A 16,715-nucleotide genomic window follows, 5' to 3' on the forward strand; every position below is an offset into this window, starting at 1 on the left:
TGTTAAAAATAATAAAATAATATACCATCTAGTAAAACAGAATAAATTGTAAAAATAAATAGTCAATAAATAAGTAAGTAAAGTTAAAAAAAAAACCTGAAAAGGTAGGTCTTGAGTTTGCTCTTAAAATATCACAATATATAAAAATAAATCAGGGTCTTTTTGGATGAGTTAAAAACATCAAAGAAGAGACTAATTTGATAATTGAACCAAGTCTGCCCTGAAGCTGTGACAGATTAACATGTTCAACAAATAAACATGAAGGATTTCTGTTTGCTTTTGTTTGGTGAGACAGTGTGATTTAAAAGGAACTTTTCCATGTGATGCAGGCCAAAGAAAATAAGCAGCAGCTGTGATTGCACCATCAGAAACAACATTTCTCTCTCACTTTGTTTTTCTTGCTGTTCTCAGTCCCTGCTGTCGGTCAGCGTTGTTGCACTTACTGTAAGTTTCTCTGCACCAGAGCTTTCCTTCAACAAACCACACCTCTCTCGTGTTTTTTTTCTCTCTACAGTCTCCAGAAGTACGTCCGTGAGCAGATCCTGTTGGCTGTGGCGGTCATCGTTAAGAGAGGCTCTTTAGACAAAAGCATCAACTGTAAAAGCATCTTTCATGAGGTCGGGCAGCTCATCAGCAGCGGGAACACCACAGTGGTGAGAAAACATGCAAATATATCAGAACATAATGCTTTTTAATCCATTAATGTCGGTCTGCCACCAAATACTGTCCGTCTCCTCCCAAGCATCGCTCAAACATCGATCCAAATTAGTCAACAAGGAGTTTGAAAGAGACTGAATAAGTATTACATAAATAAAGAGAAGATTTTGAGATGTAAATACAATTTTTAGCTTTTTTTTATTATTACTTTACTTATTCAAAAAACTTAGGAAGATCTAATGGACTTATCCAAACAAATCAAAGGAGCGCATGTTTCCTGACACTATTTTGTGATCTCTCTCTACTTCCCCAGAACTATCTTGTACAAAAATTATTTTGTCCATCAGAAGTGTTGCTGTAATGAAACACAACATTAATAATAATAATAAACTTTAATTGTATAGCACCTTTCATGCAAGAAATGCAGCTGAACGTGCTTTACGAGAAAGAAATTACATCCACCAAGTGCTTCACATCAGAAGACGTAGAATGCGTCTTCACATGGATAAAACTACTAAAAATAAGATTAAATAAGGATAAAAATACAGAATGCCTAACATAAGATGGAAAATAAATAAATAAAATAAAACCCATTGACATTTTTGATAAAAATAAGGATAAAGTTAAGGAAAATAAGACATCTTAAAGATGTGCAGCAGTGCGAAGCAGAATGCAAAGCAGCTAAGTTGGAGCTAGTTAAAGGCTAAAGTGAAGAGATACGTTTTTTTAGTTTTCTTTTAAAAATATTCAGCGAGCTGGCTTCTCTGTCTATAGGCAGCGTGTTCCAGAGCTTTGGGGCGTAACTAACAAACGCTGCGTCCCCAGTTTTTTTTTGGCTGTTTGTGTACGTTTCTGTAAGTGCATATGTAAGTTCACATTCAAATAAGTGAAAAGTGATACAAATAATGAGATATGACAAGCTTAATCAACAGTAAATTGTGTCTTACATCCAAAACAAAGCCTGTCAATACATGTTCTGGTCTTTTCTCTGTTCAGTCCTGTTCTTATTGGCACAGAAGACATAAACAGACTCAGAAACAGTCACCCAAAATACAGATAAATAGTAGAACTTGTGAGTGTATTTAAAGCATCAGAGGAACGCTTGTTAACTGAGTTAAAGCTTTTATCGTATTTATTATATTTAGGACTTGATGGATCACATTGCTGCCCTGGTTACAGACCTCCTGCATGGGATCTGGCTCAGATTACAAGAGAGCTCAGTCTGAAAATAAAAAATGGAACAAAGGCCGTACTGGGGGAGAAAAGAAAGCTCCAGGCATGTTCCTGTGGTTAGAAGAAAGTTTAATAAGGAGTGCCAGTTTTCTTCAGTCGTGCACTCAATTTTGTGTACAACTTCTGTCAAAGTGCTTTTTTCCCATTCATTCTAACATACTTTTGGCTTTCACGTTTGTCTCTGTGAACTTTTATTATTCAATAAGACGTGTGTGAATGACGCAGCACACCGATGAAACATTGCTGCATGAAGGCAAAGTGTTTGTAGAACTGTATTGGCATGACTTTGTCTCAATGCTCTGTTTTATAAAACAAACAGGTAGCCTTCTCTTAATCCAGTAGGTGGCACTATTTGATTTATTTCCCAAACTAAACGCCAAACTAGAAAAGGGGCAACTGTGAGCCATGGAGGGCTGAGAGCAGGCGATTTCACTGAAGACGAACAAAACCAGACAGGAGGAAGACGTCAGTAAAGTCATTTAATATAATGTTTGTTTGGAATAAAGTCTCACAATTGCTGTCTGTCTAAACTACAGGAAAAAAAGACAGTTCACCCCCTGATCAAAAACACATATTTCTCCTCTTACCTGTGGTGCTATTTATCAATCTAGATTGTTTTGTAGTTTGGTTAGGAACTATTTTCTTTCCACAAAATGGGCGGGTGTAGTTTTGTAGAAAGAAAATAGTTCAGATATGAAACTGCTCACAACAAGGTCTGTGGATTATCTTGAGTAAGCGGAGTCATGATTTCTGGAAAGAGACCATCTATCCAACACTCACACCAAAACTAGATTGAGATCTAGATTGATAAAATAAAAGTGGACAAAAATCTTTATACTTAGCTATTTGTATTGGAATTGATGCAACGTGCACGGACAGAATTTGATGTTACTGCGACTCTGAAACATCACCACCAAGTAATCTGCACTAAAGAGAAAACAAAATGTTTTTCCAAAGATTTCATACTTGTTTTTGTTTTCTTAGCCCTTCACTGAGCTGTCTCACCACCAACCACAACTTGCTTTAATGGTTTGCAGCTGCTCCATTTCCTTTGTGTATTGCATTGTGGAGCAATATTATACACCAAGAGCAAAAATCAAGCTGCAAACTGACTTTTTTTTCCCAGTAATTTTGTCCTTAAAACCTGCTGAGAATTAGTTTGTAATATGGGACAGAGTGGTCTGTCTATATGAACCCTTCCTTCTTTTTGGGTGTTTACTAATGATCAGATTGACCTCAGTATAACTCTTTGAGTAACATTTGAACCGTATGATCCCACAATCCTCTCTGCTGCAGCAAACGCTGGCCTGCTCCATCCTGACCGCTCTGCTCAGCGAGTTCTCCAGCTCCAGTAAGACCAGCAGCATCGGACTCAGCATGGAGTTTCATGGCAGCTGCAAGCGTCTCTTCCAGGTTTGTCTCACACCTCACCTCCTGGTCTGTGTCACTTTATGCTTTTATTCCTGAATTAATTTTTCTGTCCTCGCCTCCAGGAGGACGGCCTGCGTCAGATCTTCATGTTGACCATGGAAGTGCTGCAGGAGTTCAGCCGCAGAGAAAACCTGAACGCCCAGATGTCGTCTGTCTTCCAGCGCTACCTGTCTCTGGCAAACCAGGTCCTCTGCTGGAACTTCCTGCCGCCCAATCATATCCTTTCTATGTCGGAGGCCGACAGGGAGTGTAACACCTCAAAAGGTCAGGAAAACCTAAATATGAGGATTTCTGGATCACTCATGATTTGAAAAATCCTGCAAAAGTGTGGGGAAGAAAAAACAGGTCAGTTACCTTCATAACTACACATTAAGTGCAGCTCATGGCTTAATAGTTCACATTTTGGAATATTTGTTTTTCTTTAAAAGTTTATTTTACAGATTAATTGCACCCAGTTGGGCACAGATTAAATTCTTAAAACTCAAGAAAACCCCAGTTTATGTTTGTAGTTTAAGCCATCAACTTTTATTGGATTGGGAGATTTTATGAAGCAATTTAATTGCTTAAAACTGGCACCATGGCATTTAATTTGCGTTTGTGTATTGACACAATATAGTGACGCAAAATATTGCGATGCTATTCTGTCTTGATTTTTTTCGCCCAGAGTTTCTCCCAATATTGGTGGCTTAAAGTACAAAAATAAGACCCAGGTTGTAAAAAGGTTTGTTAAAGGAAATGGAAATGGGTATCCAGAGGAAGAGAGAAAAGTCTTTTTTGTTGAAAAAGCAGCAGGTTTCAGGTTAAAACAGAGGGTTCATACGGTGGTTAGAAATGCATGTCAGAGGATTCTGCTCCAAATTATTGGACTTAGTTTTATTAATTATGTGAATATAGATGAGTATTTTGTGTATGCCAGTATCCCTTGTCTCTGTGATGGGTATATGTGTGTTGGTGTTTGTGTGTGTGTGTGTGTGTGGCGATACAAATATGTGATACCCAGGAATGCAGATCTGACCATCAGCTTTGCTTTGTCGTGAGAGGCACACATCCATATTATCTTTGCAGTTGGCCGCATTGTTGAGCGAACTTAGGCACTTAGTGTGTTTTATGTGCGTGCATGTATGTGTGTGAGTGTGTGTGCACGACGCAGCCTCATTACGACCTAAATCCCAACCGGCCTGGCATCCTCTCTGCCTGTCTGAGGGGATCTTGAGTGGCGCTCTGCTGCCAGCCAGGGCCATGTATCACTTTCAAAGAGGTGTCTGTGTGTCCATCTCCGTATCATTCCAGCAGCCCTCCACCCCCGCCTTGGCTTGTTGAGGCTCCCCTTGGTATGCCCGGCACGCTCGGTTCGATATGTGTGTGTGTGTTTTTCAAAGACGCACTTTTGAGTCTTTGTGTGTGTGTGTTTTGGCTGTTGCGACACTTTGTTTCAGTTTGTTTATTGAGCCACCAGAGCAGTGACTGTATGTGAGTGATTTTATCTGATCTGTCATTGTTTAACAGTTGTTAGAGTTCACTGTAAGTTTGCTTTTATTGCATTTTTTCTATTTGATATGTCGTGTCTATGTCGTCTAAATCAATGCTGTAGGTCACTTTTAGATGGGAAGATGTTTACACTCATATGGTAAAATATTGCATTTGTCTGGTATTAAATTTATTTAATTCAATGTAAAATTCATAGGTAATTGGGGAAATGTACCAGTTTACCCATAAATGCCTTTGAATTCCCCAAAAATGTACCACCACATAACCAATATATAAAATATATATAACATAAATACAAAATAATAAACACTAAGATAATAGTAAGAAAAGAAAAAAAAAGTCGTTGAAAGTTTTGAAAATGTTATAGTAATGAGGGTTTGACCAGTATTGGTTTTTCAGGGCATATACCAACGCAGATTACTAGAAGTTTATGAGACTGATGACCAATATTAGGAACATATATGCATTTATAATAAAAATGAAAATATTTCTGTCAAAATTTAGAATTTGAAATTTAACCAATTCCAACAAAAAACTTTGTTTAAATGCCTTCAGCAAATGTTTAAGATCAGAGGGAGATACACAGCTGCGGTGGAGCCAAAGTAGCGCACTTTTTCATTAATTAATTTAAAAATTGCAATAACATTGTATTGTTACTTAAGTATCACGATAATATCTTATCATAGCACTTCCGGTGATTTCCACCCATACTTTTTGTATATTTTACAGTAATTTTGTTTAGACTTTAAACTTGCACCTTCGATAAACTTCAGGTTAAATTGAATCACAATTTTGATTTCTTTTACATCTTGAATTGGTCTCATTGTTCCATTTAGATTACACATGGTTTTTAAAGATACCTTTACAAAATCATCAAGTACATTTAAATGACTGAAGTAAAAAGCGATGGATAAATCATAAAAAAATCAGGCCTTATGGTATCAGTTTTCTGGAAATAGAGCTGAAGTTCTCTGGTTTCTTGATGTCGATTGTCGCAGGCCATAGACGTAGCAAATAAATTCTCGAATCAAGTGGCATTCTCATTGAAATTATGTGTGCATGTGAGTCTATGTTGAACCTACAAGTGTCTGGGCCGCTGTTGAAAAGGAGAACAGATTGATGAAGGCCGCTGGGACGCCTGAATGAGTGTGGTCGCCTGTCTGCAAGTGTCACAACACGCCTGTGCCTGTGCGATGCGATGCAAACGTATGCCAGGACGGGTATCAAGGGGCCTCTCCTTAATTGCATGGCTGACAGCCGCCGCCTTTCACACACGAATACACACGCTCCTCAACCAGCTCAAAGACCCCTTTTTTAAAAAGCGTTTCTTCCTCAGACGAACCGAGCGGCATGCATGTCATCTGTCCTCGCCGCCGTCTGTACCCTTCGGCTGTGGTGTCATCTGGCGGAGGCACGCTTCTCGGGCGTCGGTACGACACCCCGTGTCACTCCACACCGGGCTTGACTCTGCTTGGGGTCGTGGTCAGGCCTCGAGGCTGCGGCGGCAGTCAGGTGCTGTAAATGGCTGTTCGAGCTGACAGATAGATCACCCTCCCACCCTGCTGCCTCCACTCTGCTGGATCAGTCTGCATATCTGGATGCTCTTTGTGTTGTTTAGATGGATTTGGTATGCAGGGGAATCTCCAAAGGAATCTCTGCCACTTGTGTTTCTATAAAAGCCAGTGGCGCTTTGTTCTGTGGCAATCTTGTTTTCTGCCATCTGTTCTTTTCTTCAGCAGAGAGGAATGTGTAGATTTCATGGTGTATCAGCTCACCAAATTGAAAATTGTTTCAGATTAAGCATGGCCTTCCCCGCCTCTTCTATTGAGGCTCTGTTGTCTTAATCAGCCTCGCCTGGATGCTGCAATCACAACAATTAATGCAAATGAAAACAATACCTGTGCATTCTGCACGACCTTGCGATTTCGGCCAATCATTGCAACAAAAATTGGGTGGCAGCCGTGGCAGCTGTGCCTGGTGAAATTGTCCCCTCCTGGCTCCTTTACAATCAAGATGACAGAAGATGACCAAAAAAATGGGGATTTATCCATTTCATATTGTGCCTAACTTGAGTGGATCATGACATAGCAAGTATGAAATTTATCTGCAGATGTTCCAATTAAAGACAAGACTAAACTTTTCCACAGATGTCAGCTTTTGGGTAACAGGGAAGGCCAAAACGCGGCCTGAAAGAGAAAGTTAGATTTGTTGTTTCTGGCTGAAACTATTTATGGATAACGTGCGGCCCCCATTAGCTGCTTAAGAGGAGTGAGGAGTCAATGACGGCAAGCTAATATTTGCTTTGAGAGAGACAAACAGACAGACAGAGTGACTGACAGACGGAGAGAGAGATACAGACAGAGAGACAGACGGAAAGGGAGAAAGACAGTCAGAGAGAGACAGACTGGGAGAAAGACAGACACACACACAGACAGACAGACAGGGAGAGACAGAGAGCTATGACACTTGTTTAACAGCACCGCAGTGTGCACACAAGTAATAGGCTGATTGGTCCAGTCGTATCTATTAGTATCTAGTTTGCAAAATTATCTGCAGACAGAAACACAAATGCAAGATCCTCTTCAGGCTGACAGCTGACGGAGATTTAAAAAACACCTGAAAACACTGCAACATGCATTGCTGTGAAATCAGGAATTTTAGGCTGCAACAATACCAAAAAAAGCCTGCAAATCCTGGAGAGACTGGTCAATGTCTTTTTTTTATTTTACTTTTAGTAAAATACTTCATTATAAGAGAAGGAGAGAGAGTGTGACCGCCACTTTTGTATTTTTTACAGCTATTTTTTAGTGAGACGTTAGGAAAGCTGCATGAACTTCCCTGCAGCAGTCACCCCCAGCAGCCTTCAATCCGGAGTTATTCTTGTGCTGAAGAGACGGCTGTCAGCCTAACACTCGACTGAGCCCGGCTCTTTATTCTCATTAGCTGTTCGGAGGTCAATTTATAGGCAGTTTGGCCCTCAGGTTAAGGTTAGGATTTGGAGTGTGTAAGCTGATGCTGGATGTTTTCCTTGGCCCTGACCTGAATGGAGAATCTTTAACTACTGCTGTCTATACACAGACGAGGCAGTGTACAGAAGGGTTAAATGCTGATGCGCATTCAGTAGGAGCATTTGTTTTAATGTGTAAAAATACCTTTCTTTTACACTTAAAAATATTATGACGTTTCTGAGGCATGTTGGTCTTATCATAAATAACTCGATTAAAAGATTACTTTCTCTTTGCATGTAAGGATGGACATTTTTGTACAGCTCTGTGACAAATGGTTACGATATGTCGGGCCTCACCTTACTTAACCAGCCAGTAGGAGCTACACGTTTTCCAGAAATCGGTTTGGCTAAAAATAAAAAGCCTTACCGTCTGTTTAAGGCCACATTTTGGCCTTTGCTGTGGCTCAAAAACTGACATCCATAAAAAAAGTTGGTCTCACTTTGAACTGAAGCATCTGCAGATAAATCCCAAACCAAATATATTTAGGCATGTTATGGGATTAGTAAATCACAATTTTCATTATCCAGGCGGGACAACTCAACTGTGCGCAGCTGTGCCAACTTACCTGCTGCGACCTTGTCCTGTTAGGTCCTCCACGCAGTGTCATGCCATCGTGCGTTTCTGCAGCAGAGAATTTCGCCTACCCAATTCTGTGGACTGCTTCCTATTCCTTGATATTTGTGCTTTTACATAAGCGAGGGTATGTCTTAAACCCTTTGAAACCTGAGCAAATTTGCTCAATTTCCTTGGAAAGAAGGCAATGAGCACCTTAACAAGAAATGACTGAAAAATTACCAAGAAATTAGTTAAAAGTTACAAGAATATTACCTGAAAATAGCAATAAAAAGAGAGAGAGAAAAACATGAAAAAGTGCCCATAAATATAGATAATAATAAATATATGTGTATTTCTATAATGTAATTTAAGTGTATGACTAAAATAATCATAATATTTTCTTGATATTCTTGATTTTCTTAATTATTCCTAGTTATTTGATAATTCTCTAATTATTCTCTTTCTTTTATGAAAGATCATTTTCAGCTCATTTCTTTGTCATCTTTAAAAAAATGTATGCAATTTATGTGAAATTTCATGCCAAGTTGCTGTTTGCCTTTTCCCCATGTTTTTAAAAGAAATCTAGCCAGTTTGCTCATTTTCAAACCTGCGAAAGGCGTCTGAGGGCAGCACAAGAAAACTGGTGTCGATCCAGGTTTTAAGGGGTTAAAAGGTTTATCTGTTTTAATTGGATTTGTTGTTGTCATTTCCTACTTTGTTGTTCTGTAGCCTACAGACAAAGTTAATGTAGTTAAAGTCCAGTAATGAACGACATGGATCAAATATTTGTGGCTTTTTTTCAGTGATTAAAATCACTTTCATCCTCATTAATTACAAGAATTGTCTCGACTGGTCGCCATCAGCTCAGATGTGCAATCTACTGAGTGGACTTTTTTAGTTTTCCACTGTGTTGCTGCTTTTATTCAAACTGTATTTAGCTCACATTATTGTCTCTGAGCCCTTTACTCTCTCACAGGAGATGTTGCATTTTACGCTTCTAATTGAACTTAAATACAGTAAAAAAAACCAAAGAGTTGGCAGGAGCTGCAGAAACCACCACGGAGATTTTCCTCCACAACTTATCACTTCATGATCTCAGAGGCATAATTGATGTGTTATTGGTTTATTCAGAAGTGGGAGATTCAAAGACAACTGCTGTCTAAACAGATGGGGGCCAAACAGTGGAAGGAAATGGGAAGGAGGGGGTTGGGTCAGTGAGGAGGTATTCCTGGACTGTTATTTCACATGGCGAGGCTGCAGGGGAGACTTAAAGCAGGATATATCACTTAAACCCCACCACGCGCCATAGCATAGCGCTGCGCTCTGTGCACGGCCGCTGGCAGACGCTCAGCCGGTCTTCCTGTTCAGCGGGTCCATCCTCAGTCAGCAGGATCAACCCTAATGAATAGAGGATACAGGAGAAGCTCGCTAATCCTCAATCCTTGGGCACGAAGGTTGCCCAGGCCTGCAAGATGTTGAGATCGCTGAGATTGTCCACTTAAACTGGTCATGAAGATCATATCAGATTGATCTGTGAAGTGTTTTGTACAAGGTCTGCAAATTGTTGATGAAAGAGAAGCTGAGGATGTGAAATGTGAAGCCAAATTTGATTTGTCGCGCTTGAGCTTAACTTATAAACTTTTCCAAGGGTGTGTCATGGTTTAGTCCATTAGTAACAAATTAAACACACTCTGCATTAGCTAAGGTTTTTTTTTTTTAAACTTTCCAGGCACCTGTTGGTTTCCATTAATTTTTGGTGGGTATTAAAAATTTGTTAGACTTTTGAAACCTCCCTCTGAGTATAAAACCTCTTCCTACCTTAGGTCATCAATTACTGACGCTTTGCAACACGATTCATGCTGCGAAACAGTTGTGTGTTAGGTTTTGGCAAAAAAAGCTACTTCATAAGGTTTAGAAAAAACATCATGCTTTGGACTAAAATAAGTCGTTTCTTACACAATGCCATGTGACATAAATTCGCCACCTGAGTGCTGTCAGTGCACAACGATTGTGTGCAAGATAAGATAAGATAAACTTAATTGTACTTAAGGGAATTTGTATGTTTGACACAGCTGTATGACATTGGATACATAACAATACATTAACCACAGGGCAAACAATATATAGTGGACAGCATGGAATCATTAAATATTGCAATGAAATATTGCACCCACCCCATTATAAATTAACCATAATAAAAGACGATTAATACTATAAAAAGCCTAAAAAACTTGATTGTGTGATTCTTTAATTAGTGCAAACTAAAGCAGCTAATCTTGCCTCTTAATTAACCTTCTCCTCAGCTCAGCGAGACGCTACCACTATGAGGGATTAGCCGATTGTTTGTTCACTAATGCAATAGATGTCGGGAGGAAGGAAAACTCAGAACCGTTACTTTTGCATCTGCTTGCACTATGACTATTAATTATAGAGGATTAAAGCAAAAAATGACTTATGGTGTCACACTAAAGGATGTCTAAAGGTCTGCCATAATTCTCATGTCATGTTATTAGTATTAGTGTATTATACTTTTTAGTAACAATTAATTATGATAAAATTTTGTACAATAGTTCATGGTCGCCAGAAGATGGAAATCCTACTGACTTTTGTCATCCCTTTGTGCCACCATAAGGGTGGACATCTATAGATTTTTTGTAATGTCTTGGCACCTTGCCGACGCCTTGGGCCCCAAAGCTTCACCGTCAGGTGAGTGAGGGAGACACCGTATGCTTCACGGCTTTACTGTCAGGTGGGAGGAGATCATGCGGTGAGGCAGAGATGCCCGTGACAGTTTTTAGAGTCAGCTGACTGCGCGCCATGGAGCTTCAGTGTTAGGTGAGAGAGAGCCCGGTGTGCCTCCAGCAGCTTGTTAGCAGTTGTAACACTTTATAGTTTGTAAAGTTAAAAAAAAAACTCAGACAGTTACGCAATACAAAAATCTGTTCTAAATTAGTCTGTTAAATTTCGTTGTGCGTCTGAAATAATAAGTGTCCTCATTGTGGAAGATATTGAAATTCACCTGCTCTGTGCTGCAGGACAGAGCTCCACTTGTGGTGAGCTGCGGGGGGGCTCACGTGTTTGTGCTGCTCACACCGACACAGAAATGGCTCGACTCAGTCAATAAACCGTTAATAACTGTAAAATGACCATTTCTGTGTGTGTGTGTGTGTGTGTGTGTGTGTGTGTGTGTGTGTGTGTGTGTCGGGCGCAGCAGCAGGATCACTGAATTGGCATTCATCCTCTACAAAAAAAAAAGGAATATCCAGATCCCTAAATTAAAAACTGAATACGTACCCAATTAAGGAATACTGTGTTTGGGTCAATGTTTGGGTCCAGCCTTTGCAATCGTTGTTATGGATTTCCATGAAACTTGGTGCAGATATCCGTGGTGACCAGGGGACGATCCCTTAACTTTTCTCCAACGCAATCACTGCTTCAAAAGTTGCATTTATCCAGTAAATATCTTAATATTTACTTAATGGATTGGCACAAAACTTATCAGACATTCATGCCCCCCTTGGGATCATTTGTCTCAGTTTTAGTGATCCTCTTAATTTCCATCTAGCACCTTTAGCAGGTCAAAACTCGAATTTGTACTGTTCTTAGTGTTTCGTGCTAATCGGCAAATGTTATCCTGTTAACATGCTGAACTAAGATTGAGAACATGGTAAACATTTTAACCTGCTATTAGTGCTGTCATTATGAGCAAGTTTAGCATGCTGACATTTGTTTTCAGCTCAAATCACCACTGTGCCCACGCACAGTCTCACAGAGCTGCGACGACTCCACACTCTTGTTTATAAAGAGTTTGTGATGAAGTAAAACAGTTTTGTTAGAATTAAATTTATAGCTACTACATATTGGTTTACTTGTGGTATTAAGTCAGAAAATGACAAGATTGAAATTTTGGTGTTGACATATTTTGTTTGTTTTCGTGGTCGGCATCACTCAGCCTCTCTTGTACATTCAGACAGAGCTCAGCCCACATTTGCTGTTTTGTAGTCATGTGGTTAGTTTATGCATCACAGCGCACGCTGAATTACAGCCCGTGAAGGAAAGAATGATGGCTTTTTATTGCAACTATGCTCCGTCATGCTTTGAAGTGGAGAGCTGCGCATTGACGCACACTACCTGGGCTAAGGTTCACATGCAAAACCATAAATACCAAAAGTCCGAGTGTCTGTCACTGAAGACGTGGAGCAGCTTGCTTTGGTCAAGTCAGAATAAATAGAATCAAGGCAGGAAATTAAAGTTGAATTGCTGGATGTTTCTCTGCCAAAGTAACTGGCAGTAACTACCAGCAGCCGTTTTATTGGCGTTTGACTGGTGGCTGGCGTTAATTAAGGTATTACAGTGTGTGTTTATGTGTCTGTGTGCCTGCAGATTTGGCAACCACGTGTGGGAACTAAACATGCGTGAATCTCTTCACGGGTGTTTGATTTAAACTCTTGTGGTTTCATTGGCTGTGTATCAGGTCAGTCAAATGTGTGTCTGTTTATCTGTCAGTCCGTCTTATCTTTCCAGTGGAAAATTGACGTGTCACATTAGTTATTCTTGAGCCTGCTGGAAGGGTTGAGATAGTAGCAGGTGATGTCTTTTAAAAACCCACCAAACCCACAGCCACATGTCCTAGTCACTCCGCGCACATTACTCATCCTGGAGGCATGTACACTTCTACACATCCACACACACACACACACACACACACACACACACACACACAGACTGTCCATCTTTTTTCAGCAGAGTGGAAAGCATGCTTGAAGTTGTAAATTCATTTCACAACTCAGCAAGTTGGATTTTTCCTCCAAATTTTAGAGCTTTTTTAAAATATGTTTTCATGTATTTTGCTCTTTTATCTGTTTTAAATTTAGGAGGTTGTTCTTTTACTGACATTCTGTATTCTTTTTATGAAATAATCTTTTAAATTTGCATCCTGTTTATATATTTGGTATTTTCCATGACAGAAATGTAACCTGCTGTATATGAGCTTATTTCTGTCATCCACATTTTACTTTTTGAACTTGCTTTTGTTATTTTGCCCTGGCACCTCTTGCTGTTTATGTATAGTCTCAGTGCTGCTCGATATTTGTGCTCTCATGTTCTTTATCATTTTACTTTTTAAGTTGTATTTAGCCTTTATTTATCCAGGTTAGCTCCACTGAGCTCAAATGTGTCTTCACAAGGGAGACCTGGCAAAGAATAGCAGCAACAGAGTTTCAACACTTAAAAGCTTTTAAAAGCACATAAACTTAAGTAACAAAAACATAAATCTTCAGATTTATGTATACTGTAAAGAACTGTAAATAAGTGTAAGTGTGAAGAGGTGGCGGGATTACATGGGTTTCTGATATTAAATTTTTATTCTGTCTTTTAATCTGGTAAGCGCTTAATTCTTAAACTTGCACAGTTCCATGTAAATTGTTTAAGTACCTAAATGTTGTGATTTAATGAGTCAGACCTGAAGTCAGGATTCTTTGTCACGTTAATGCTGTTGCAAATATTCTTTTAATCCCAGCAAACTCACAAGATGAACATCAGAGAAATAGAAGGAAAAAGTCTTATCACCTACAAGTCTTCAGTGTGTCTTTCATGCATCAGTAAATTACTCGTAAAAATCTTGTCATTTTCTGGTTGTTCCAGCCTTTCAAGATAAGATGAGATGAACCTTTATTGATCCTCAGCAGGGGAAATCAGCTGCAGAAGCACAAAGACAGAAATTGTACAGATGAGTAGAGAAAGTAAAACAAATAAATAGTAAGAGGTATAAAAAAACTAATATATAAATAGAATACAAGATAGAAACTGTGCAGGGGCATTTGAGGACTAAAATTGCAAAAGTAACTGTATATTTGAGTTTTTCAGGTTTTGGACTTCTATGCACCTTTTCCCCCAAACCTTCCATTTACAGGAGCTGCTTTAAAGTTGTAATAAACATTTTAACTGTGCTCTATCGAAACTGCTTGATTGTTCCTCTCAGGAGGTGGCTTACAAGTTTTTTTTATTCTACTTTCATTTGTTTTCAAGCGATGTTTTGGAGTCTAAAATGACATATTCTTAGTGCACTTGTAGTATAGTAAGTATTTTGAGTAATGAAATTGGTCTCATATTCTGGTCTCTTTAGGCATCCTGTTTCCCACCTAGTCACGAGGGTTTCTGCTTTTTTTTTTCTGTCACAACCTGTCAGACCCATTTTACGTCTCTGTCTGGCTGTGTAAAAAGTAGCTGTGTAGTTATCATTCCTGAGGTCTCTTGTGAGTTTTGTCTCAGTCATATGATCTTTTAGGAGGGTTTGTACAACTTCTGTCACTGAGGTGGTCCCTCCCTGCGGAGACAGCCTCCCGTCTGCAGGCCACAGGAGTTGGTCAGTTCCACTTGTAGTAGGAAAAAGTGTCATCATGTTATGTTTTTGTCTGTCTTCTATCTACGGGATTTGCAGGGTAAAAAGCCAGTTCGGTGAAGATTTATTTAATCTTAAACGGCATCAAGACGGACATGAAAGTTGCAGGCCATGTCTATAAAGAACTAAGAGCTGGTATAAAACAAATGAACATGAAGCTACACATATTGAAGCACTCTGCTTGCTTACTCTGAACTCTTCGACTTGTGGTAGAAGCTGCAGTAGTTTTAGTAGAAGTAGTAATAGTACTAGTTCTCATTCCTTCTCGCTTCATAAAGGTTCAGATAGAGGTCTTCTGCCTCACCACGACTATTTTTAACAAGGCCTGAAAGCCAAGCATTGGGGACACACACACACACACACACACACACACACACACACACACACACACAATCCCACAGACCCTAAGACAGGTGCCAACTTTTGTGCCGAAAAGCGTGGTGTGGTGTGTTGTGGTGGGGTGTGTGCGCGGGGAGTGACTGCGGGCTGGTGTCGGAGGAATGCTTGACCTCGCCGGCCTCTCGCCGCTCTTTGGCTTTGATCAAACATTCCTCTGGAAGTTTCCCCCATCTGCTGTCACCGAGCCGCGGGGCAGTAATACGGTCTGTGTGCGTTTTTATGTGTTTTGTGTGGGTGATGGAAGACGGAGAAAAAAAAGTGTAATTTTTAAAAAATCTGATTTATTTTCTAGACTTTTTATGAGCAAGCATGAAGAAAAAACATTTGCAGAGTGTAAAATATTGGAACAAAACCTGCACAAAGACGAATAAATTACTGGTGGTCTTAGTAGAGCTGTAAAGGTACTCTATCCAAAATCCGGGAAATGTAAAACAATACATGAAATTTGTGAAACCCCTAAAGCTCCACTAGTCAATTGTTAAAACCCACAGAACTTTATTGTGTTTTTTATTGGAGATTACAGTTTTCAAATATACCAAATAAAATAAAAAGTTCAAACAGTAACTGAAAACCCTGGAAAGTCGTGGAATTCCAATCTCATTTTCAAGGCCTAGAAAGTGAAGGAAATAGCCAAACCCTTGACAGTTTTGGAAAAGTCATGGAATTTTGTTGTGTGTAAAAAAAAAAAAAAAAAAAAAATGTTACAGTAATCTTTCATGCCTTCTATGTGATGTTGCATAACAGCAAATTTATTTTCTGCAACTGCTGACATAAGCGCATCTCTAGTTAGCGTCAGTGAGTGGCGTTTCGTTTACCATCACATACAGTTCTTCATTTATTTCCTCGTCTCCGTCTCTCCCTCTATACTGGCTAGCTGGAGGTATGTTTGAATTTGAATCTGATATGTTTTAATAATTTCAAGCAAGTCTGGCAAAAAAAACAATGTTATGACACTGTGATTTAACATGTAGAGTCCTGAATCCCAGCTGTTGACATGGGCAGTCTTGAGCGTTCAGTCCTCACTCGGAGCGCCCAAGCACACTTTAGTTTCATTTTACCTGGTCTGAAAGTAGACTGTTGTAGTTGGAACAAATTAACTAAATTAACTGAAGTGGTCATCCCCTCCCTCTATTGGGAAACTCTGCCGCTTTGTGTCTGCAGAGCACCTATGCTGACATAATTAATATTTGGAGTAAAATATACCTGTAGGAGGGTGGACAGTGCTTTGTTTTCTGTGACTGTTTCCAACATGGCTCTCACAAACTTTCTCATTTTACAGCTCAACAGTACACTAAATTATGTTTCTGATAACATTTGACAGTTTGATCACAGTTCACCAGGAGTGATTGACAGCTGTGTGAGAGACTTCTCAGCTCTGATTGGATGTCGGTTTGATTTTTATGCCTCCATGCTGGTGACAGCCTCGCCCGTATATCCGTCCTGTTCTCATGAATGCAATATCTCAAGAAAACCTTGAAGAAATTTCTGCATATTTGGCATAAATTACCACTTGGACTCAATGAGTTTTTGGTTGTCAAAGGTCC

At 39.5% G+C, this 16,715-nt stretch overlaps 1 protein-coding gene across 1 annotated transcript in view; it reads left to right on the forward strand.

Moving 5' to 3' along the window:
- The window catches only part of LOC121948812 (carnitine O-acetyltransferase-like), a 32,768-nt gene extending 26,438 nt beyond the window's left edge, over positions 1–6,330 (forward strand). Inside the window, exons 10-14 of the mRNA XM_042494297.1 lie at positions 412–419; positions 515–653; positions 3,187–3,303; positions 3,384–3,585; positions 6,146–6,330. Coding sequence (XP_042350231.1) covers positions 412–419; positions 515–653; positions 3,187–3,303; positions 3,384–3,585; positions 6,146–6,330 — 651 coding nt within the window. The remainder of the gene's footprint in view (positions 1–411; positions 420–514; positions 654–3,186; positions 3,304–3,383; positions 3,586–6,145) is intronic.
- The last annotated feature ends 10,385 nt before the right edge of the window (positions 6,331–16,715 follow it).

The sequence above is a fragment of the Plectropomus leopardus genome, chromosome 2 (genome assembly GCF_008729295.1).
Source record: "Plectropomus leopardus isolate mb chromosome 2, YSFRI_Pleo_2.0, whole genome shotgun sequence".
Taxonomy (NCBI): domain Eukaryota; kingdom Metazoa; phylum Chordata; class Actinopteri; order Perciformes; family Serranidae; genus Plectropomus; species Plectropomus leopardus.